This window comes from Homarus americanus, unplaced genomic scaffold (assembly GCF_018991925.1).
Source record: "Homarus americanus isolate GMGI-L3 unplaced genomic scaffold, GMGI_Hamer_2.0 scaffold24725, whole genome shotgun sequence".
In the NCBI taxonomy this organism is placed as follows: Eukaryota; Metazoa; Arthropoda; class Malacostraca; order Decapoda; family Nephropidae; genus Homarus; species Homarus americanus.
Window position 1 is genome coordinate 20,217 of NW_024753456.1, and position 24,304 is coordinate 44,520.

A 24,304-nucleotide genomic window follows, 5' to 3' on the forward strand; every position below is an offset into this window, starting at 1 on the left:
TCAAGAGCGAACTTGATCCATCCAATGCTTTGGGAATTTACAGGTAACGAATTTTTATTTTGTAAATTTTTTTATTTTGTTCTGTTCTGTTTTAATTTGATTGATTCTGATTCGATCTAATCCGATTCTAGAGAGGATGTGTTCCTTTTTTTTTGTTTTTTTTACAGGTTTGCTCAGGCCCATTATTTAGTAAGCTTGTTGAATGGTTCGCGGGACTTCATCTTCTCCAATTTCGTAGAAGTGACAATGGAGCAAGAGTTTCTTGAGATTCCTAAAGAAACTCTACTATATTTTTTGGATTCGGAGTATCTTCATATTGACTCTGAGTTTCAGGTAAATATTAGATATTTTTCTTTTTATTTAATATTTATTTATTGAACATTTTCTTTTTTTTTTCTTTTTTTATTGCAGCTCTCACTTTCTTTTTCTTTTCTTTTGTTATATTGCAGGTATTCTCTGCTGCCATCAGATGGATTACACAAGAAATAACTGATAGACTTTGTTGGATTCTCGATATTTTAAAACGAGTGAAATTGTCTTTAATTTCAAGTAAACTAATAGAAAAATCAATTAATGAGTGCTCTGATATCAGATTGAAGGTTAGCCTTAAACAGCAGACAACTTGGCCAAAAGGGAAGCCTTGTATGTCCAGCCAAGAATTTGTACTCGAAAGAAAATTTATGTCATAGGTGGATCAAGGAAAGAACACATAAGGAGATCAAGATCAAATAAGTATATATTTAAAAAAAGTGTCGAATGTTTTGATATCTTTAGGCAGATATGGCAGAAAGTTTACCCCATGAAAATTGGGAGAAGTTCACCAGGAATAGCAGTCTTACATGGAAAAATTTTCGTTGTTGGAGGGGTTGGAGAGGAGAGTCAGATTTTGGCGGATGGCGAAGTTTATGATCCACAGGAAGATTATTGGACTGGAATATCTTCTATGATAATCCCACGGTGTGATTTTGGATTATGCGCTCATGGAGGTTATCTCTATGCCTTCGGTGGTTGGACTGGATCAATGGAAATGGGAAAAAATATTGAAAGATATGACCCTATTACAGATGAGTGGAGATTATTAGAGTCAAATATGCCAGAAGCTAGATCCAAGTAAGTACAATAACCATTTGGATTTACTGATAGTGTGAATTACTAATAATAATAATGAGAAAATGTATCAGTGGCCTATACTGTTTTTTTTTTCTTCTTTTTTTTTTTTACAGCATAGGTATAGTAGAACATCGAGGTCTTATTTACATTATTGGTGGATATACGGACACTTACAATCCCCTGCATGATCTTCTCTCATACAATCCTGTGACTGGGGAGTGGAAGAATCTAGCACCAATGCAAGGTCCACCATCTAAGACGATAGGCCTTGCAGTTTTAGATAACTTTTTGTACCTAGTAGGTGATGGTATTCTGGATGAAAAATCAATGAAAAGATATTCTTTTGAGCAGGTAAGATTATTTACCAGTACTTAAAGTTTAATATTGTAACCAGGAAGTGGAAGAATTTTTGTAATACTTTAGGAAAAAAGGGAAAAACTTGTATACCCCCCTCCCGCCCCCTCACTCTTCTTTTAAACCTTTTTTCTTTTACTTTCCCACAGAACCAATGGTTTAAGTGTTCGTGTTCATCGTGTTCAGCGTATTTGGGTCGAAGTAACCTAGCAGTTGTTGCCACAAATTCTCTGTTATATGTCATAGGCGGTAACAATATAAATTACGATGGACTATTGGTAAGGAAGAATGAAAAGAATGCTTAATGAAAACTGATAATATTTATTAATAATCTTTATAATCCAAAGTTTTAACCTCAAACTAATTTTTTTTTTTTTTTTAGATATCTGTCGCTAATGTGGAGTATTTCGACCCTAAGAATAATAGGTGGATAAACTGTACATCACTCCCTGAGGGTCGGTCTGATGCTAGAGCAGTTTCAATTTAACTCACTCGAAACCTTAACCTTCAAGCCCTCTCTCATATCATTCCCATATATATTACATTTATTAGTTTTTTAGTTATATATGAGGATGGCGGCGGCACGTGTGGAGCTCTCTGATAACGGAGAGGAGGAGTGTAATTATCCTTATCCAAACAACCTGCTAGAGAACCTAAATTCACTCTGGCAGTTACAAAAGTTCTGTGATGTAGAAATATCAGTTGATGGATCAGTTGTGAAGGTGAGAAAACATTATTTTAACTTTATTATTTATTGTCAATAATTGAAAAAACTATCTTGTATATGTATACAACCAACCAAATTCTTTTATTATTATTCCAGGCTCACCGTGTAATACTCTCGGCGGGAAGTAATTATTTTAAGGCCATGTTTACCTGTGGATTAACTGAGGAAACAACACATTCTTCAATAGAAATTAAATCTATGAAATTTAATATATTAAAGCAGATCATCGGATTCATATATAATGGTAAGTAACATTTTAAGTTTTCATATTTATGAAAAAAAACGGTATTTTTATTTTGTTATTTATATCTTAATCTTTAGGAAACATCGAGGTAACAGCTGAAAACGTTCAAGAGTTAATAGTTGTTGCAAACATGCTGGTAGTTCCCCATGTTGTACGTATTTGCACAGACTTTCTCAAGAGTGAACTTCATCCATCCAATGCTTTAGGAATTTACAGGTAACGAATTTTTATTTTGTAATTTTTTTTTATTCCTGTTCGGTTCTGTTTTAATTTGATTGATTCTGATCTGATTCTATTCTAAAGAGGGTGTGTACATTTTTTTTTTTTTTTACAGGTTTGCTGAGGCCCATTATTTAGTAAGCTTGTTGAATGGTTCGCGGGACTTCATCTTCTCCAATTTCGTAGAAGTAACAATGGAGCAAGAGTTTCTTGAGATTCCTAAAGAAACTCTACTGTATTTTTTGGAGTCGGAGTATCTTCATATTGACTCTGAGTTTCAGGTAAATATTAAATATTTTTCTTTTTATTTAATATTTATTTATTAAATTCAAAAATCTAATTTTTTTGTGGTTTATTGCAGCTAGCTCACTTTCTTTTTCTTTTGTTATATTGCAGGTATTCTCTGCTGCCATCAGATGGATTACACAAGAAATAACTGATAGACTTTGTTGGATTCTTGACATTTTAAAACGAGTGAAATTATCTTTAATTTCAAGTAAACTAATAGAAAAATCAATTAATGAGTGCTCTGACATCAGATTGAAAGTTAACCTTAAACAGCAGATAAACTTGGCTAAAGAGGAAGCCTCCTTTTATGTCCAGCCAAGAATTTGTACTCGAAAGAAAATTTATGTCATAGGTGGATCAAGGAACGAATGGAATAGAGTATTTGAGATGTTTAAAAGTGTAGAATGTTTTGATACCTTTAGGAAGGAATGGCAGAAAGTTTGCCCGATGAAAAAAATAAGTGAAAGGCCAGAAATAGCAGTCTTACATGGGAAAATTTTCGTTGTTGGAGGGAGGGGTTGGAGAGATAGGAGAGATAGACGCAGACGCTTTCCGATTTTGGCGGATGGCGAAGTTTATAATCCACAGGAAGATAATTGGACTGGGATATCTTCTATGGTTACCCCACGATGTGATTTTGGATTATGCGCTCATGGAGGTTACCTTTATGCCTTCGGTGGTTGGACGGGATCGGTCGTCGAAAAAAGTATTGAAAGATATGACCCTATTACAGATGAGTGGAGATTATTAGAGTCAAATATGCCAGAAGCTAGAAAAAAGTAAGTACAATTGTAATGTTAAAAATCAACCATTTTCAAATTAGGTTTACTGACTGATAGTAACTGATAATGAGAAAATGTAGCAGTGGCCTGTACTTTTTTTTTTGTCTTTTTCTCCTTTTCTTTTCTTTTACAGAATGGGTATAGTAGAACATCGAGGTCTCATTTACATTATGGGTGGATATACGGACACTGACAACGACCTGCGTGATCTTCTCTCATACAATCCTGTGACTGGGGAGTGGAAGAATCTAGCACCAATGCTAGGTGAACCATGTGACACGATATGTGTTGCAGTTTTGAATAACTTTCTGTACGTAGTAGGTGGTACTGAGTTGGAGGAAATGGAAAGATATTCTTTTGAACAGGTAAGATTATTTACCGTGGAGTGCTTATGAATTATTATTATAGGATGTGAAGAATATTTGTAATACTGTTGGTAAATAATTGTATAACCTCCCTCCCTTCCTTTTACCTTTTTTCTTTTACTTTCCCACAGAACAAATGGTTTAAGTGTTCATCAATGTATTCCGGTCTAAATTCCCCAGCAATTGTTGCTACAAATTCTCTGTTATATTTCATAGGCGGTGACATTAGAAATGATGATGGACAGGTAAGGAAGACTGAAAAGAATGATTAATGAAAACTGATAATATTTATTAATAATCTTTATAATCCAAAGTTTTAACCTAAACTATTTTTTTTTTTTTAGCTACTTGCCACTGATGTGAATGTGGAGTATTTCGACCCTAAGAATAATAGGTGGATAAACTGTACATCACTTCCTGAGGGTCGGATTGATGCTAGAGCAGTTTCAATTTGACAATCTTATCTGAACTACCTGCTGATGTAGAAATATCATCAGCTGATGGATCAGTTGCGAAGCCATTTAAAATAAAAAAAAACTTACTTTCTATCTTTTTAACTTACCTAATCCTTATAATTGTTTAATTTTACATTTGCTGAATACTGAATAAAGAGCTGACCAAAGCTGTCGAACCGGTGGCCAAGTTTAGTTAGGATGAGTGTGTAGCTTAAAAAAGTCTGCCGAAAGGCATCCAAAACATTAATTCAAAAGTTTTCTTTGAGGTGCTGTGACGTAACTGGTGATAGCGAAGGTTGCTTATATTAATTACCCCACCACATACGTTACAGCAAAACTTTGCTTCCTGTGTATGTGTCTTGTGAATTCTTATTATTATATACTATAGTGAAAAGGAAGTAAAAAATTGTCATGTGGAGTATTTTGATCCTAAGGATAACAAATGGAGAAACTGTACACCCCTGAGGAACGGTCTGATGCTAGAGTAAAGAAGTGTATGTTTTTATTTTTTTTTTTAATCCAGGTCGGTCAAGTTGTTTTCTTTAATGGGCCCCAGGGTTGATGGGGCCCCTAGTCTTAATGGGCCCTTAATCTTAATGGACCCCAGTTTTAATGGGCACTCAAATAACCTAACACACAAATATTACATTTTAAGTCCACACAAATATTACATTTTAAGTCCATTACAAATAATAAACACACGAAATCTTGAGTATATCTCTCCTCTAGTCACAGCCTGGCATTTGATATTATTAACATAATATGTACCGGGAACTTGATATCTCTTCTCTCCCAAGCTCAAGCTCAAGAATATTCAACGAGAAACTTTCAAGCCCTCTTCATCCTCCTCTCATCCTCTTCAACATACACACACACACTTAAAATAAAAAAATAAATGTATTACCTATCCCAACATACTGAAAGAAAGAGGCTGCTGGCTGTAGTTTAGTTTTGTTACTGTTTGAAGAAGCAACGGAAGCACCACCACCACCACCACCACCACCACTACGGGTATTACCAGATATCACCACACCACTAAAAATAAAACTGACACTAGTTAGTATTACATTAGTATCTGAAGATGGCGGCTGCACATGTGGAGCTCTCTCATAACGAGGAGGAGAAGGAGGAGGAAGAGGAATGTAAATCTTATCCGAACTACCTGCTAGACTACATACATTTCCTCTGGCAGTCACAAGAGTTATGTGATGTAGAAATGTTATTAGCTGATGGATCAGTTGTGAAGGTGAGTAAGTGAAACATTTATCTGTGAGCTCCTACCTATACATCTTTCTCTGCCTGCCCTCCATCACCCACCCACCATTTGAGGGAAACTTAACTACACCGCCCACACTCACCCTCCGCTTAGGAGAAGTCAGTGGAACATGGTTAACAAAGTATATCCAGTACAGTAGAAGAAATTTCCCTGTGCTTCTCCGAAGACACAAATAAAGAGCTGCTTATCCAACTTTATTCGCACGAGAGAATCAATGTTTCCAAGCAGTGATTTGATTTGGGCGGCTTACTTCCTAGCAGTGATTTGATTTGGGCGGCTTGCTTCCTAGCAGTGGTTTAATTTTGTTGTCAGTCTATAATTCTTTCACTTTTATGTAATCTGATGGGATTATATTGTATTCCACAGGCTCACCGTGTAATACTGTCAGCGGGAAGCAAATATTTTAAGACCATGTTTACGTGTGAATTTGCTGAGAAAACAACACAGTCAATAGAAATGAAGTTTATGAAACCCAATATATTACAACTGCTCGTCGACTTCATATATACTGGTAAGGGAAAATATTTTAAGTTTTCATAGTGCTATGCTGCTATCTATATGTAAAATTTAGATTTTGTTGCAAATGAATAAATGAAATTTTTTTTTCTTTTTTTGTAAAAAACTTTAGGAAACATCGAGATAACAGTGGAAAATGCACAGGAGTTAATTGCGGCTGCGAACATGTTGATGATATCACGTGCTGTACTTGTTTGTACAGACTTTCTCAAGAGCGAACTTGATCCATCCAATGCTTTGGGAATTTACCGGTACGTACAGTATAATAAATAATTTTAATTTTATAAAACTTTTTGTTGTTTAGATTCTTGTTGTTTCTGTACGTACCTACAGAAATAAATTCTAAATTTTTTTCTGAAAACAGGTTTGCTGAGGCCCATTATTTAGTAAGCTTGTTGAATGGTTCGCGGGACTTCATCTTCTCCAATTTCGTAGAAGTGACAATGGAGCAAGAGTTTCTTGAGATTCCTAAAGAAACTCTACTATATTTTTTGGATTCGGAGTATCTTCATATTGACTCTGAGTTTCAGGTAAATATTAGATATTTTTCTTTTTATTTAATATTTATTTATCAATTTCAAAAATCTAATTTTTTTTGTGGTTTATTGCAGCTAGCTCACTTTCTTTTTCTTTTGTTATATTGCAGGTATTCTCTGCTGCCATCAGATGGATTACACAAGAAATAACTGATAGACTTTGTTGGATTCTTGACATTCTAAAACGAGTGAAATTATCTTTAATTTCAAGTAAACTAATAGAAAAATCAATTAATGAGTGCTCTGACATCAGATTGAAAGTTAACCTTAAACAGCAGATAAACTTGGCTAAAGAGGAAGCCTCCTTTTATGTCCAGCCAAGAATTTGTAATCGAAAGAAAATTTATGTCATAGGTGGATCAAAGAACGAACTCATTAGATTATGGAATAGATCAGAGGAATATATGTTTAAAAGTGTCGAATGTTTTGATACCTTTAGGAAGGAATGGCAGAAAGTTTGCCCCATGAAAAATATAAGAATTTGGCCAGAAATAGCAGTCTTACATGGAAAAATTTTCGTTGTTGGAGGGGTTGGAGAGGAGATACTCTCTCCGATTTTGGCGGTTTATGATCCACAGGAAGATTATTGGACTGGAATATCTTCTATGATAATCCCACGGTGTGATTTTGGATTATGCGCTCATGGAGGTTATCTCTATGCCTTCGGTGGTTGGACAGGATCGGTTATGGAAAAAAATATTGAAAGATATGACCCTATTACAGATGAGTGGAGATTATTAGAGTCAAATATGCCAGAAGCTAGAAAAAAGTAAGTACAATTGTAATGTTAAAAATCAACCATTTTCAAATTAGATTTACTGACTGATAGTAACTGATAATGAGAAAATGTAGCAGTAGCCTGTACTGTTTTTTTTTTCTTTTTCTCCTTTTCTTTTCTTTTACAGGATGGGTATAGTAGAACATCGAGGTCTTATTTACATTATTGGTGGATATACGTACACTTACAATCCCCTGCATGATCTTCTCTCATACAATCCTGTGACTGGGGAGTGGAAGAATCTAGCACCAATGCTAGGTCCACCATCTAAGACGATAGGCGTTGCAGTTTTAGATAACTTTTTGTACGTAGTAGGTGATAATAATGGGAAAAAATCAATGGAAAGATATTCTTTTGAACAGGTAAGATTATGAGATTATATACAATAAGGTTTGAATTTCAATATTGTAGCCAGGATGTGGAACAATTTGTAATACTTAGTGAAAAGGGATAAAAATTTTATGACCTCCCTCCCTTCCTTTTACCTTTTTTCTTTTACTTTCCCACAGAACAAATGGTTTAAGTGTTCATCAATGTATTTCTGTCATAGCCCAGCAGTTGTTGCTACAAATTCCCTGTTATATGTCATAGGCGGTGACTACAGTAGAAATTATAATAGACTGGTAAGGAAGAATGAAAAGAATGCTTAATGAAAAATGATAATATTTATTAATAATCTTTATAATCCAAAGTTTTAACCTCAAACTATTTTTTTTCTTTTTAGATATCTGTCGCTAATGTGGAGTATTTCGACCCTAAGAATAATAGGTGGATAAACTGTACATCACTCCCTGAGGGTCGGTCTGATGCTAGAGCAGTTTCAATTTGACAATCTTATCTGAACTACCTGCTGATGTAGAAATATTATCAGCTGATGGATCAGTTGTGAAGGTGAGCGAGAAATATATTTACTGCATACAATCACATCAGCTGCCTCACTTATGGGAAGACTGCCACAACCATCCCAGAGACAAATAAAAAAAAATCTGATGTGCCCTTACACTTCCTCACTCTCCCTTACACCCCCTCACTCTCCCCTCCTCCTAGTCACAGCCAGGCCGGCATTTGATATTATTAACATAAAATAAACCGGAAACTTGATATCTCTTCTCTCCCAAGCTCAAGATCAAGAATATCCAACGAGAAACTTTAAAGTCTCTTCATCCTCCTCTCATATTTCTTCAACACACACACTTAAAATAAAAAAATAAATACTTCCGTTGCTGGCTGTAGTTTATAGTTTTGTTACTGTTTGAAGAAGCAACGGAAGAATCACCACCACAACCACCACCACCACCACCACCACAACCACCATCACCACGGGTATTACCAGATATCACCACACAACTAAAAACAAAACTGACAACTGGTTAGTATTACATTAGTATCTGAAGATGGCGGCTGCACGTGTGGAGTTCTCTCATTACGAGGAGGAGGAGAAAGAGGAGAAAGAGGAGGAGGAGGAGGAGGAGGAGGAGGAGGAGGAATATAAATCTTATCCTAACTACCTGCTAGACTGCATACATTTCCTCTGGCAGTTACAACAGTTATGTGATGTAGAAATATTATTAGCTGATGGATCAATTATGAAGGTGAGTGAGTGATATATTTACCTATGAGTAAAGAAACATTTACCTCCAACCTACACATCTTTCTCTGCCCTCCATCACCCAAATCTTAAAAAACAAAAACTGATGGATTACATTTTATTTCACAGGCTCACCGTGGAATACTGTCAGGAGGAAGCGACTATTTTAAGACCATGTTTACGTGTGGATTTGCTGAGAAAACAACACAGTCAATAGAAATGAAGTCTATGAAACCCAATATATTACAACTGCTCGTCAACTTCATATATACTGGTAAGGGGAAACATTTTAAGTTTTCATAATGCTGCTATACTTATATTTAAATTAAAACGAAATACATTATGAATAAAAAACTTTTTTTTTAATACTTTAGGAAACATGAAGATAACAGTGGAAAATGCACAGGAGTTAATTGCGGCTGCGAACATGCTGATGATGTCCCGTGCTGTACGTTTTTGTACAGACTTTCTTAAGAGTGAACTTCATCCATCTAATGCTTTGGGAATTTACCGGTATGTGCAGTATAATAATTAATTATTTTCAAACTATTTATATAATACGACGTAACTAATTCCATATTGGTTTTTTTTTTAACAGGTTTGCTAAGGCCCATTATTTAGTAAGGTTGCTGCATTCTTCGCGGGATTTCATCTTTTCCAATTTCGTAGAAGTGACAATGGAGGAAGAATTTCTTGAGATTCCCAAAGAAATTCTACTGTATTTTCTTGAGTCAGAGTATCTTCATATTGACTCTGAGTTTCAGGTAAAATAATTTTTTTTATTTAATATTACAAACTTTCAACTGACTTTATATAATAAAGTTTTAATCCCAAACTATCAAAATTAACTTTCTCTATTATTTATTGCAGGTATTCTCTGCTGCTATTAGATGGATTACACGAAGAACTAATAGATATGGTTGTTGGTATTTTGACATTTTAAAACGAATGAAATTATCTTTAATTTCAAGTAAACTAATAGAAAAATTAATTAATGAGTGCTCCTCTGATATTAGATTTAAGGTTAACCTTAAACAGCAGACAAACTTGGCGGCCAAAAGGGCAGCCTTATATGTCCAGCCAAGAATTTGTACTCGAAAGAAAATTTATGTCATAGGTGGATCAAAGAAAGAAAACTATTTCCAAAATAAATTTAAAAAAAGTGTCGAATGTTTTGATATCTTTAGGCAGATATGGTAGAAAGTTTGCCCCATGGTAATTGTGAGAAATTCACCAGGAATAGCAGTCTTACATAGAAAAATTTTCGTTGTTGGAGGGATTGGAAAGGAGAGTCAGATTTTGACGGATGGCGAAGTTTATGATCCACAGGAAGATTATTGGACTGGAATATCTTCTATGGTGATCCCACGGTGTAATTTTGGATTATGCGCTCATGGAGGTTATCTCTATGCCTTCGGTGGTTGGACGGGATCGGTTATGGAAAAAAGTATTGAAAGATATGACCCTATTACAGATGAGTGGAGATTATTAGAGTCAAATATGCCAGAAGGTAGATCCAAGTAAGTACAATAACAATTTTCAAATTGGATTTACTGACTAATAGTGTGAACACTGATAATAATGAGAAAATATAACAGTGCCTGTACTTTTGTTTTTTTTACAGCATGGGTATAGTAGAACATCAAGGTCTTATTTACATTGTTAGTGGATATATGAACTTTTACAACCCCATGCATGATCTTCTCTCATACAATCCTGTAACTGGGGAGTGGAGAGCGCTAGCAGGACGTGCTCCACCTCGCTACAACTACATGGGTGTTGCAGTTTTGAATAACTTTTTGTATTTAGTGGGTGGCCTTCTTTTTAATGAAGAAGCGGAAAAATCACTAGAAAGATATTCTTTTGAACAGGTAATATGCATGCTTATTATTATATACAATACAATTTGAATTACAGTAGTGAAAAGGGAGTAAAAATTGTATAACTCCCTTCTTTTCTCTTTCCCAAGACAACAATAATGATTTAAGTATATTGAAGAAGAATTTTTGTAATACTGTATGTAGTGTAATGAAAAGAGGGAGTAAAAATTGTATAACCTCCCCTCCCTTCTTTTCCTTCCACAGAACAAATGGTTTAAGTTTTCATCAATGAATTTTGATCGAAGTATCCCAGCAGTTGTTGCCACAAATTCTCTGTTATATGTCATAGGAGGTCACCGTCAAAATAACCTTAATAGATTGGTAAGAAAGGAAGAATGGCAATGGAAGAATGAAATGAATTAATTATATAGAATGAATTATATTACAATTTTAACCTCTAACTTTTTTTTTAGGTATCTGTCGCTAATGTGGAATATTTCGACCCTAAGAATAATAAGTGGATGAACTGTACATCACTCCCTGAGGGCCGGTCTTATTCTAGAGCAGTCTTAATTTGACTCCCTAAACCTTCCTCAAGACTGACATTATCTTCATATTTAATCCATTTAAAATAAAAAAGGTTTGCTTTCTATCTTTTAATTTAACTTACCTAACATGAAATTTGAAAGTATCCTTATAATTAGTATCTGAAGCTGCATGTGTGGAGCTTTCTCATCACGAGGAGGAGGAGAAGGAGGAGGAGGAGGAGGAGGAATGTAAATCTTATCCTAACTACCTGACGATATACATTTCCTCTGGCAGTCAGAAAAGTTATGTGATGTAGAAATATTATTAGCTGATGGATCAGTTGTGAAGGTGAGTAAGTGAAACATTTATCTGTGAGTGAAGAAACATTTAGGAGAAGTCAGTGGAACATTGGTTAACAAAGTCTATCCAGTACAGTGGAAGAAATAATATATTACAACTGCTCGTCGACTTCATATATACTGGTAAGGGAAAATATTTTAAGTTTTCATAGTGCTATGTAAAATTTTTCTTTTGTTGCAAATGAAATTTTGTTTTTTTAAAATACTTTAGGAAACATCGAGATAACAGTGGAAAACGCACAGGAGTTAATTGCGGCTGCGTAGTAGACTAAAATCAATCAAATTTATCTACTCTTTTTTTGACATTTTGAAACAAGTGAAATTGTCTTTAATTCAAAGTAAACTACTAGAAAAATCAATTAATGAGTACTCTGACTCGGAAATAAAGCTTATCCTTAAAAACATACAGTAGCAGCAGCAGCAAAACTTTTGTCCAGCCAAGAATTTGTACTCGAAAGAAAATTTATGTTATAGGTGGAATTAGATACAGATCAAATGAGTATACATTGAAAAGTGTCGAATGTTTTGATACCTTTAGGCAGAAATGGAAGAAAGTTTGACCTATGAAAATTGGAAGAATTTCAGAATTTCGCCAGAAATAGCAGTCTGTCTTACATGGAAAAATTTTCGTTGTTGGAGGGATTGGAGGGGACAGTCTGCAGATTTTGGCAGATGGCGAAGTTTATGATCCACAGGAAGATGATTGGACTGGGATATCTTCTATGGTGACCCCACGATGTCATTTTGGATTATGTGCTCATGAAGGTTACCTCTATGCCTTCGGTGGTAGGACGAAGGGATGTGATGACATATCCCCAAATATTGAAAGATATGATCCTTTTGCAGATGAGTGGAGATTATTAGAGTCAAATATGCCAAAAGTTATATCCCAGTAAGTACTGTTTACTGTTAAAAATCAATCATTTTCAAATAAATTTATCTGACTGATAGTGTGAATTACTGATAATGAGAAAATTTTGCAGTGGCCTGTACTGTTTTTTTTTTTTACAGAATGGGTATAGTAGAACATCAAGGTCTTATTTACATTGTTGGTGGATATAAGATCACTTTCGACCACCTGCAAAATCGTGATCTTCTCTCATACAATCCTGTGACTGGGGAGTAGAAGAATTTAGCACCAATAATAGGTCCATCTTCTTTACCAATAGGTGTTGTACTTTTGGATAACTTTTTTTACGTAGTAGGTGTAGGTGGTGGTATTCGGATTCGGGGCCTAAAATCAATGGAAAAATATTCTTTTGAACAGGTAAGATTATTTACCAGTGCTTATAAATTCTTATTATTTTGAATTACAATTATGACGAAGAATTGTAAGTAATTATATAACCTCTTCTGTTTCAGAACAAATGGTTTAAGTGTTCATCAATTTTTTGTCGAAATAGCCCAGCAGTTGTTGCCACAAATTCTCTGTTATATGTCATAGGCGGTGACTGTAGAAAAAGTGACATTGAGGTAAAGAAGAGATTGGTAAGGAAGAATAGAATGAAATGGATTAATGATTAATGATGGAAAACTGATATTAATATATACAATTTTTTAACTTTATTTTTTTTTAAAGGTATCTGTCGCTGTGGAGTATTTTGACCTTAAGAATAACAACAAGAGGAGAAACTGTACACCACTACTTGAGGGTCGGTCTGATGCTAAAGCAGTCACAATTTGACTGACTTTCTTTCTCTTCTCTCTCTCTTCTTGACACTTCCCCAAGCTCAAGAAGCTCAAGAATATCCAACAAAGAAACTTGCAGGTCCTCTTCTTCCTCTTCATCCTCAAACACACACTTAAAATAAAAATAAAAACTTAAATTAATGTATAGTTTTTACTACCTATCCCAGGCTGCTGTAGTTTAGTTTTGCTACTGTTTGGAGGTGAGGATGGAAGCATCACCACCACCACCTCTTACCTCCCCCTCTCTGTTAAAAATTACCAGATATCACCACTACCACTATTTACAAAAAACACTGGTGGGTTGTGTGGTTAGTGTTACATTAGTATTTGAGAATGGCGGCGACACGTGTGGAACTTTCTCATCACAAATTTAATCTATTTAAACTGCTCATAGAATTTATATATACTGGTGAGGATAATTTCGGAACAATCGAGATAACAAAGGAAAACATACAGGAGTTAATTGTGACTGCAAACATGATAGCAATACCCCAGGTTGTACGTATTTGTACAAACTTTCTCAGGAGAGAACTTCATCCATCCAATGCTTTAAGAATTTACAGGTACGTACAGTATAATAATTAATATTATTTTCTTGTTTTGATGTTTTTTATTTGTATCTGTACGTATACAATGCAGAATTTGAACTAAATCCCATTTTTTTTCTTTTTGTTGGGGGAACAGGTTTGCTGAGGCCCATAATTTAGTATCGTTGCTGCATTCTTCACGGGACTTCATCTTGACCAATTTCGTGGAAGTGACAAAGGAGCAGGGGGCTTGAAGAGAAACCTTCCTCAAGACTGACATTATCTTCATATTTAATCCATTTAAAATAAAAAAAAGCTTGCTTTCTATCTTTTTAACTTACCTAATATGAAATTTGAAAGTAATAAAGAACTGACCAAAGCTGTCTAACCGGCCAAGATTAGTTAGGATAAGTGTGTAGCTTAAAAAAAAGGCATCCAAAACATTAATTCAAAAGTTTTCTTTGAGCTGCTGTGACACAACTGGTGATAGCTAAGGTTGCTTATCACATACGTTACAGCAAAACTTTGCTTCCTTGTCATGTGACTTATGCTTAACTATAGTGAAAAAGAAGTAAAAAATTGTCATGTAGAGGGAGTATTTTGATCCTAAGGATAACAAATGAAGAAACTGTACACCCCTGAGGAACGGTCTGATGAGTAAAAAAGTGTATATTTTTTTGCTTTTTTTTATCCAGGTCTTCTTTAATGGGCCCCAAGGTTAATGGGGCCTCTAGTCTTAATGGGCCCCAGTTTTAATGGGCACTCAACTAACTTAACACACAAATATTACATATTATTAAATTACCCCAATATACTGAAAGAAAGAGGCTGCTGGCTGTAGTTTAGTTTTGTTACTGTTTGAAGAAGCAACGGAAGCACCACCACCACCACCACCACGGGTATTACCAGATATCACCACACAACTAAATACAAAAATGACAACTGGTTAGTATTACATTAGTATCTGAAGATGGCGGCTGCACATGTGGAGCTCTCTCATCACAAGGAGAAGGAGGAGAAGGAGAAAGAGGAGGAGGAGAAGGAGGAGGAAGAGGAATGTAAATCTAATCCGAACTACCTGCTAGACTACATACATTTCCTCTGGCAGTCACAAGAATTATGTGATGTAGAAATATTATTAGCTGATGGATCAGTTGTGAAGGTGAGTAAGTGAAACATTTATCTGTAAGTGAAGAAACATTTACCTCCTACCTATATATCTTTCTCTGCCCGCCCTCCATCACTCACTCACCATTTACACACATATAGGGGGAGGGAAACTTAACTACACTGCCCACACTCACCATCCGTTTAGGAGAAGTCAGTGGAACATGGTTAACAAAAGTATATCCAGTACAGTAGAAGAAATTTCCCTGTTCCCCCAACTTCCCTTCTTCTCCGACACAAATAAAGAGTTACTTATCCAACTTTCTTCTCACGAGAGAATCAATGTTTCCAAGCAGTGATTTGATTTGGGCGGCTTGCTTCCTAGCAGTGGTTTGATTTGGGCGGCTTGCTTCCTAGCAGTGGTTTAATTTTGTTGTCTGTCCGTCCATAATTCTCTCACTTTTATGTAATCTGATGGGATTACATTTTATTCCACAGGCTCACCGTGTAATACTGTCAGCTGGAAGCAAATATTTTAAGACCATGTTTACGTGTGAATTTGCTGAGAAAACAACACAGTCAATAGAAATGAAGTTCATGAAACCCAATATATTACGACTGCTCGTCGACTTCATATATACTGGTAAGGGAAAATATTTTAAGTTTTCATAGTGCTATGCTGCTATCTATATGTAAAAATTTTATTTTGTTGCAAATGAATAAATGAATTTTTTTTTTCTTTTTTTGTCAAAAACTTTAGGAAACATCGAGATAACAGTGGAAAATGCACAGGAGTTAATTGCGGCTGCGAACATGTTGATGATATCACGTGCTGTACTTGTTTGTATAGACTTTCTCAAGAGCGAACTTCATCCATCTAATGCTTTGGGAATTTACCGGTACGTGCAGTATAATAATAATTAATTAATTATTTTCCAACTGTTTATATAATATGTATTTTTATCTGTCCTATACGTAATTTTTTTTTTTTTTTTTTAAACAGGTTTGCTGAGGCCCATAATTTAGTAAGGTTGCTGCATTCTTCCCGGGACTTCATCTTCTCCAATTTCGTAGAAGTGACAATGGAGCAAGAATTTCTTGAGATTCCGAAAGCAATTCTGCTGTATTTTTTGGATTCAGAGTATCTTCATATTGACTCTGAGTTTCAGGTAAAATGTAAATATTTTTTTTTTATTTAATATGTACAACTTTCAATTGACTTTTATTTACAAGATTATTAACCCGAATTTATCTTTCTATTATTTATTGCAGGTATTCTCTGCTGCTATCAGATGGATTACACAAGCACAAGATATAAATAATAGATATTGTTGTTGGAATTTTGACATTTTAAAACGACTGAAATTGCCTTTAATTTCAAGTAAACTAATAAAAAAAGCAATTAATGAGTGCTCCGCTGATATTAAATTGAAGGTTAACCTTAAAAAGCAGACAAACTTGGCTAAAAAGGAAGCAGCCTTTTCTGTCCACCCAAGAATTTGTACTCGAAAGAAAATTTATCTCATAGGTGGATTCATGAAAGAACTCTATATATCAGATGGGTTTACATTTAAAAGTGTCGAATGTTTTGATATCTTTAGGCAGAAATGGCAGAAAGTTTGCCCTATGAAAATTGTGAGAAGTTCACCAGGAATAGCAGTCTTACATGGGAAAATTTTCGTTGTTGGAGGGAGTGGAGAGGACAGTCAGATTTGGGCAGATGGCGAAGTTTATGATCCACAGGAAGATTATTGGACTGGAATATCTTCTATGGTGATCCCACGGTCTGATTTTGGATTATGCGCTCATGGAGGTTTTCTCTATGCCTTCGGTGGTTGGACGGGATTGGTCATCGAAAAAAGTATTGAAAGATATGACCCTATTGCAGATGAGTGGACATTATTAGAGTCAAATATGCCAGAAGGTAGATCCAAGTAAGTACAATAACAATTTTCAAATTGGATTTACTGACTGATAGTGTGAACTACTGATAATAATGAGAAAATATAAGTGCCTATACTTTTTTTTTTTTTTTACAGAATGGGTATAGTAGAAAATCAAGGTCTTATTTACATTGTTAGTGGACGTATGGACTCTTATAACCCCTTTCATGAACTTCTCTCATACAATCCTGTAACTGGGGAGTGGAGAGATCTAGCAGCACTGAGTGCTCCACCTCGCTACAACTACATGGGTGTTGCAGTTTTGAATAACTTTTTGTATTTAGTGGGTGGTCTTTTTAATGAAGAAGGGGAAAAATCACTAGAAAGATATTCTTTTGAACAGGTAATGTGCATGCTTATAATTATATACAATACAATTTGAATTATAGTAGTGAAAAGGGAGTAAAAATTGTATAACTCCCTTCTTTTCTCTTTCCCAAGACAATAATCATAATTCAAGTAATATGGGAGAAGAATTTTTGTAATACTGTAGTGTTGTATAACCTCCCTTCTTTTCCTTTCCACAGAACGAATGGTTTAAGTGTTCATCAATGAATTTTTGGCGAAGTATCCCAGCAGTTGTTGCCACAAATTCTCTGTTATATATCATAGGTGGTCATCGTCCCAATGACCACCTTGAACTGGTAAGAAAGGAAGAATGGAAATGGAAGAATGAAATGAATAAATTATATTACAAATTTAACCACCTAACCACCTGTTTTTTTTTCTAAAGGTATCTGTCGCTAATGTGGAGTGTTTCGACCCTAAGACTAATAAGTGGATGAATTGTACATCACTCCCTGAGGGCCGGTCTTATGCTAGAGCAGTCTTACTTTAACTCCCTTCGACATCCCCAATCAAGAAAACTTCCCTCAAGACTGACATTTGTCTCCTCCACATTTAATCCATTTTAAATAAAAAAAAGCTTGTTTCCTATCTTTTTTTAACTTACCCTAACATGAAATTTGAAAGTATTCTTATAAAGTATCCTTGTGGATCAATGGTACCATTGTTTAATTTTGTCGAAATATCCCAGCAGTTGTTGCCTGCCACAAATCCTCTGTTATGTCATAGGCGGTTACGGTTATCATAACTTGGTAAGGAAGAATGGAAATAAGAATAAAATATATTAATAATTCCTAAATATTTTTATAATAATCCTTTATAATAAGTTTTAATCTAAAACCTGAGGATAAAAAGTGGAGAAACTGTACACCACTCCCTAAGGAACGGTCTAATGATGCTTTAGTAGTCTCAATTTGACTCGAAACCTTGAGTCTATCCCTCCTCCTAATCACAGCCTATTAACATAAAATGTACCGGGAACTTGATATATTAATGCTAGAGCAGTCTCAATTTACTCTCTTCTCTCCCAAGCTGACAACTGGTTAGGTTAGTCTTACATTAGTATCTGAAGATGGCGGCTGCACGTGTGGAGGAGCTCTCTCATCACGAGGAGGAGGAGGAGGAGGAATGTAAATCTTATCCTAACTACCTACTAGACGATATACATTTCCTCTGGCAGTCAGAAAAGTTATGTGATGTAGAAATATTATTAGCTGATGGATCAGTTGTGAAGGTGAGTGAGTGAAACATTTATCTGTGAGTGAAGAAACATTTCTCTGCCTGCCCTCCATCACCCACCCATCATTTACACACCATATCGGGGGAGGGAAACTTAACTACACCGCCCACACTCACCCTCCATTCCTTATTGCCGCCCAGGAGAAGTCAGTGGAACATGATTAACAAAGTCTATCCAGTGCAGTGGAAGAAATTTCCCTGCTCTCCCCTAACTTCCTTTCTCCCCCGACACAAATAAAGAGCTGTTTATCCAACTTTCTTCACACGATAGAATCAATGTTTCCTAGCAGTACTTTGATTTGGGCTTGCTTCCTAGCAGTGGTTTAATTTTGGTTTGCTTCCAGGTAATGGTTTGATTTTGTTGTCCGTCCGTCCATAATTCTCTCACTTTTATGTAACTTCACAAAACCTATGCTATGACAACGACTCTTCACCCAGATTTTTACGTCCCCTTAATGTATGTATAAAGGCAGTATGAACGAACTAACAAATTTTAAAAAATAAACGATGGAGATTACATTTTATTCCACAGGCTCACCGTGTAATACTGTCAGCGGGAAGCGACTATTTTAAGACCATGTTTACGTGTGGATTTGCTGAGAAAACAACACAATCAATAGAAATGAAGTCTATGAAACCCAATATATTAAAACTGCTTATCGACTTCATATATACTGGTAAGAGAAAATATTTTAAGTTTTCATAGTGCTATGCTGCTATCTATAAGTAAAATTTTTATTTTGTTGCAAATGAAGAAATGAAATATTTTTTTTTCTTTTTTTGTAAAAATACTTTAGGAAACATCGAGATAACAGTGGAAAACGCACAGGAGTTAATTGTGGCTGCGAACATGCTGTTCATGCCCCGTGCTGTACTTGTTTGTACAGACTTTCTCAAGAGCGAACTTGATCCATCCAATGTTTGGGGAATTTACAGGTAACGAATTTTTATTTTGTAAATTTTTTTATTTTGTTCTGTTCTGTTTTAATTTGATTGATTCTGATTCGATCTAATCCGATTCTAGAGAGGATGTGTTCCTTTTTTTTTTTACAGGTTTGCTCAGGCCTATTATTTAGTAAGATTGTTGAATGATTCGCGGGACTTCATCTTCTCCAATTTCATAGAAGTGACAATGGAACAAAAGTTTCTTGAGATTCCTAAAGAAACTCTACTATATTTTTTAGATTCGGAGTATCTTCATATTGACTCTGAGTTTCAGGTAAATATTAGATATTTTTCTTTTTATTTAATATTTATTTATTGAAATTTTTTTTTTTTTTGCAGCTCTCACTTTCTTTTTCTTTTCTTTTGTTATATTGCAGGTATTCTCTGCTGCCATCAGATGGATTACACAAGAAATAACTGATAGACTTTGTTGGATTCTCGATATTTTAAAACGAGTGAAATTGTCTTTAATTTCAAGTAAACTAATAGAAAAATCAATTAATGAGTGCTCTGACATCAGATTGAAAGTTAACCTTAAACAGCAGATAAACTTGGCTAAAGAGGAAGCCTCCTTTTATGTCCAGCCAAGAATTTGTAATCGAAAGAAAATTTATGTCATAGGTGGATCAAGGAAAGAATTCAATATAATATTGAATAGATCAGAGGAATATCTACTTAAAAGTATCGAATGTTTTGATACCTTTAGGCAGAAATGGCAAAAAGTTTGTCCTATGAAAATTGGGAGAATTTCACCAGGAATAGAAGTCTTACATGGAAAAATTTTCGTTGTTGGAGGGGTTGGAGAGATAGACGCTCAGATTTTGGCGGATGGCGAAGTTTATGATCCACAGGAAGATTATTGGACTGGAATATCTTCTATGGTAATCCCACGGTGTGATTTTGGATTATGCGCTTATGGTGGTTATCTCTATGCCTTCGGTGGTTGGACGGAATCAATGGAAATAGGAAAAAATATTGAAAGATATGACCCTATTACAGATGAGTGGAGATTATTAGAGTCAAATATGCCAGAAGCTAGATCCAAGTAAGTACAATAACCAGTACAATAACAATTTGGATTTACTGATAGTGTGAATTACTAATAATAATAATGAGAAAATGTCGCAGTGACCTGTACTGTTTTTTTCTTTTTTTTTTCTTTTTACAGCATGGGTATAGTAGAACATCGAGGTCTTATTTACATTATTGGTGGATATACGGACACTTACAATCCCCTGCATGATTTTCTCTCATACAATCCTGTAACTGGAGAGTGGAAGAATCTAACACCAATGCAAGGTCCACCGTCTAAGACGATAGGCGTTGCAGTTTTAGATAATTTTTTGTACGTAGTAGGTGATGGTATTCTGGATGAAAATTCAATGAAAAGATATTCTTTTGAGCAGGTAAGATTATTTACCAGTACTTAAAGTTTAATATTGTAACCAGGAAGTGGAAGAATTTTTGTAATACTTTAGGAACAAAGGGAAAAAATTGTATACCCCCCTCCCGCCCCCTTACTCTTGTTTTACCTTTTTCTTTTACTTTCCCACAGAACCAATGGTTTAAGTGTTCGTCTTCAGAGTATTTGGGTCGAAGTAGCCCAGCAGTTGTTGTCACAAATTCTCTGTTATATGTCATAGGCGGTTACTGGAGTGGTTTGAATGGAATTGGAATGGTAAGGAAAGAAGAATAAAAGAATGATTAATATAAAATGATAAATATTGATAATAATATTTATAACTTTTTTTTTTCTTTTTAGATTTCTCTCGCTAATGTGGAGTATTTCGACCCTAAGAATAACAAGTGGATAAGCTGTACACCACTCCCTGAAAGTCGGACTAATGCTATAGCAGTCTTAATTTGACTACTCGAAACTTTGAAAACCTATATACTGATGTCCTCCTCCTCCTCCTTCATCCTCACTCATTCTTATTTTAGTAAATAAAAAGCAAATAAATAAATGTATAGTTTTTTACTACCCTATATGATATAAAATTGTATTATTCTTTGTAAACTCTACCCAACCTATCCCAACATACTGCCAACTACCTGCTAGGTCACATTGCAAATTAGCCAATCGAGAAAACAAAAATACTCAGTTTTTCACATTGCAGTATGTGATAAAAAAACAATGCATAAAATAATTTTAATAGTGTTTATTTGGTTCGGTTAAAATAATAACAATGTGCAAAAAGAAATTAAATCTTTTCCATTCCATACATTAAAGGAAATTTGAACATTTCATCCGGAATACTTTATTTTTTCACAAAGATCTGCATTCCTCTATGACGCAATACCAAAGGGGGGAGTGTACATTCCTTGTGGATATCGTCTGAAGATTCTACTTCTAGGATAATGATCTCTCCTGTAAGGGTAAGGGTTTTCACAAAGATGTTGTTTCCTCCTCTAATAAGACGCAGTGTAGATTCCTTCTGGATATTGCAGTCAGAAAGAATGCGACAATCCTCCAACTGCTTACCAGCAAAGATCAATTTCTGCTGCTTTGGTGGGGTGCCTTCCCTATCCTGAATTTTTGCCTTTACATTTTCAATGGTGTCTGAAGGTTCTACTTCTAGGGTAATCTTTCCTGTAAAGGTTTTCACAAAGATCTGCATTCCTCCTCTAAGACGCAATACCAAATGGAGTGTAGATTCCTTCTGGATATTGTAGTCAGAAAGAATGCGACAATCCTCCAACTGCTTACCAGCAAAGATCAATCTCTGCTGGTCTGGGGGGATACCTTCCTTATCCTGAATTTTTGCCTTTACATTTTCAATGGTGTCTGAAGGTTCTACTTCAAGAGTAATAGTCTTTCCAGTGAGGGTTTTCACGAAGATCTGCATGATGTACTGCAAAGAAAACAATTCATTAGTAAAATTTTAGCCACAGTATAATTCTTAAATAATCTTAAATTTAAATATCTACAAGATTGTTGAGCATGTTATAGTAGGTAGCAAGGCAACCATTATATATGAAAACACAAGACTACTACATTAATATTTTATACACATATTGTACAGTACACATAAATCTTGGCTTTAACCAAAGTAACTACATACCCCCCCACACACACATACAGTATAGAGCAATAACACATGTACTCCACAGATGTTCATTTGCAGTCTATCTTCTGTGTAACCTAGCTATGCATATACAAATATAGTATAATAAAATTAAATGCCTAGCATTTATGGGCTTTAGGCAGAAATGGCAGAAAGTTTGCCCAATGAAAATTGAGAGATGTGGGCCAGAAGTAGCAGTCTTACATATAGAAATTGAACCGGCAGACGATGAACTTTATAATCCTGATCCGCTTTTGGAAGATAATTTGATCGGGGTATCTTCTATGGTGCTCCCACGGTGATTTTGGATTATGCGCTCATGGAGGTTATCTCTATGCCTTTGGTGGTTTGACTGTCTTAGGAGTGTGGCTGTAGTTTAGTTTTGTTACTGTTGGAAGAAGCAACGGAAGCACCACCACCACCACCACCACCACCACTACGGGTATTACCAGATATCACCACACCACTAAAAATAAAACTGACAACTAGTTAGTATTACATTAGTATCTGAAGATGGCGGCTGCACGTGTGGAGCTCTCTCATAACGAGGAGGAGAAGGAGGAGGAAGAGGAATGTAAATCTTATCCGAACTACCTACTAGACTACATACATTTCCTCTGGCAGTCACAAGAGTTATGTGATGTAGAAATATTATTAGCTGATGGATCAGTTGTGAAGGTGAGTGAGTGAAACATTTACCTGTATTTATCTCCTACACTTTCTTCTCTGCCTGCCCTCCATCACCCACCTTTTATACCCATATCGAAGTACACCGTCCACACTCTACCCGCCGCCGCCCTAACTGCCCAGGAGTCTAGGACCAAGGAATAGTGGAAGAAATCTCCTAACTTCTCTGAATGCTTCCTAGAAGTGGTTTAATTTTTGGTTTGCTTCCTAGCAGTGGTTTGATTTTGGCTTGCTTCCTAGCAGTGGTTTTATTTTGGCTTCCTATTGTTCGACCAGTCTACATCTATAGGTACCTCACCGCACTGTTATTATGGCCTCTCTCATTTTACATCCTCCACTTGCCCCATGACCTCCTCCTATAGGTCCCAGGCCGTTACCAACACTTTTTCCTTCCCAGACAAAATATCCCTCCTCCCAGTCCTCCTCCCAGTCATAGGCCTGGTATTTGACGACATATTAATGTCACGTCAATCTTTATCATAACCAGGAACTCCCTCCCCCCCCCACCACCTACAAATTCAATCCATCTCTCATTTTTATTTAAACTTGACAAAACCTATGTTATGACGACGACCCTTCACCTAGACTTTTACGCCCCCTTAACGTACCCACCCCAATCAATAAACTAGCCCCCCTCGGGGACAAATATAAAAAAAAAAAAAAAATGATGGAGATTACATTTTATTCCACAGGCTCACCGTGTAATACTCTCGGCGGGAAGCAAATATTTTAAGACCATGTTTACTGGTGGATTAGCTGAAAAAACAACACAGTCAATAGAAATGAAGTTTATGAAACCCAATATATTAAAA

General features: G+C 35.5%; 2 protein-coding genes across 2 annotated transcripts; one reads left to right on the plus strand and one right to left on the minus strand.

Moving 5' to 3' along the window:
- Nucleotides 1-1,347: 1,347 nt before the first annotated feature.
- Nucleotides 1,348-21,436, plus strand: LOC121855352 (kelch-like ECH-associated protein 1A). The gene is made up of 12 exons (XM_042350247.1): nucleotides 1,348-1,461; nucleotides 1,614-1,742; nucleotides 2,513-2,523; nucleotides 2,770-2,889; nucleotides 3,858-4,089; nucleotides 4,306-4,334; nucleotides 10,905-11,109; nucleotides 11,323-11,439; nucleotides 12,641-12,837; nucleotides 17,350-17,554; nucleotides 17,739-17,855; nucleotides 21,296-21,436. The coding sequence occupies exons 1-12, from the start codon at nucleotides 1,348-1,350 to the stop codon at nucleotides 21,434-21,436; spliced, it is 1,617 nt and encodes a 538-aa protein (XP_042206181.1).
- A 562-nt stretch (nucleotides 21,437-21,998) lies between these two features.
- On the minus strand, nucleotides 21,999-22,650 carry LOC121855353 (polyubiquitin-like). The gene has a single exon (XM_042350248.1). It carries the CDS (start codon nucleotides 22,584-22,586, stop codon nucleotides 21,999-22,001), a length of 588 nt encoding a protein of 195 aa, XP_042206182.1. The 5' UTR covers nucleotides 22,587-22,650.
- Between the last annotated feature and the right edge of the window lie 1,654 nt (nucleotides 22,651-24,304).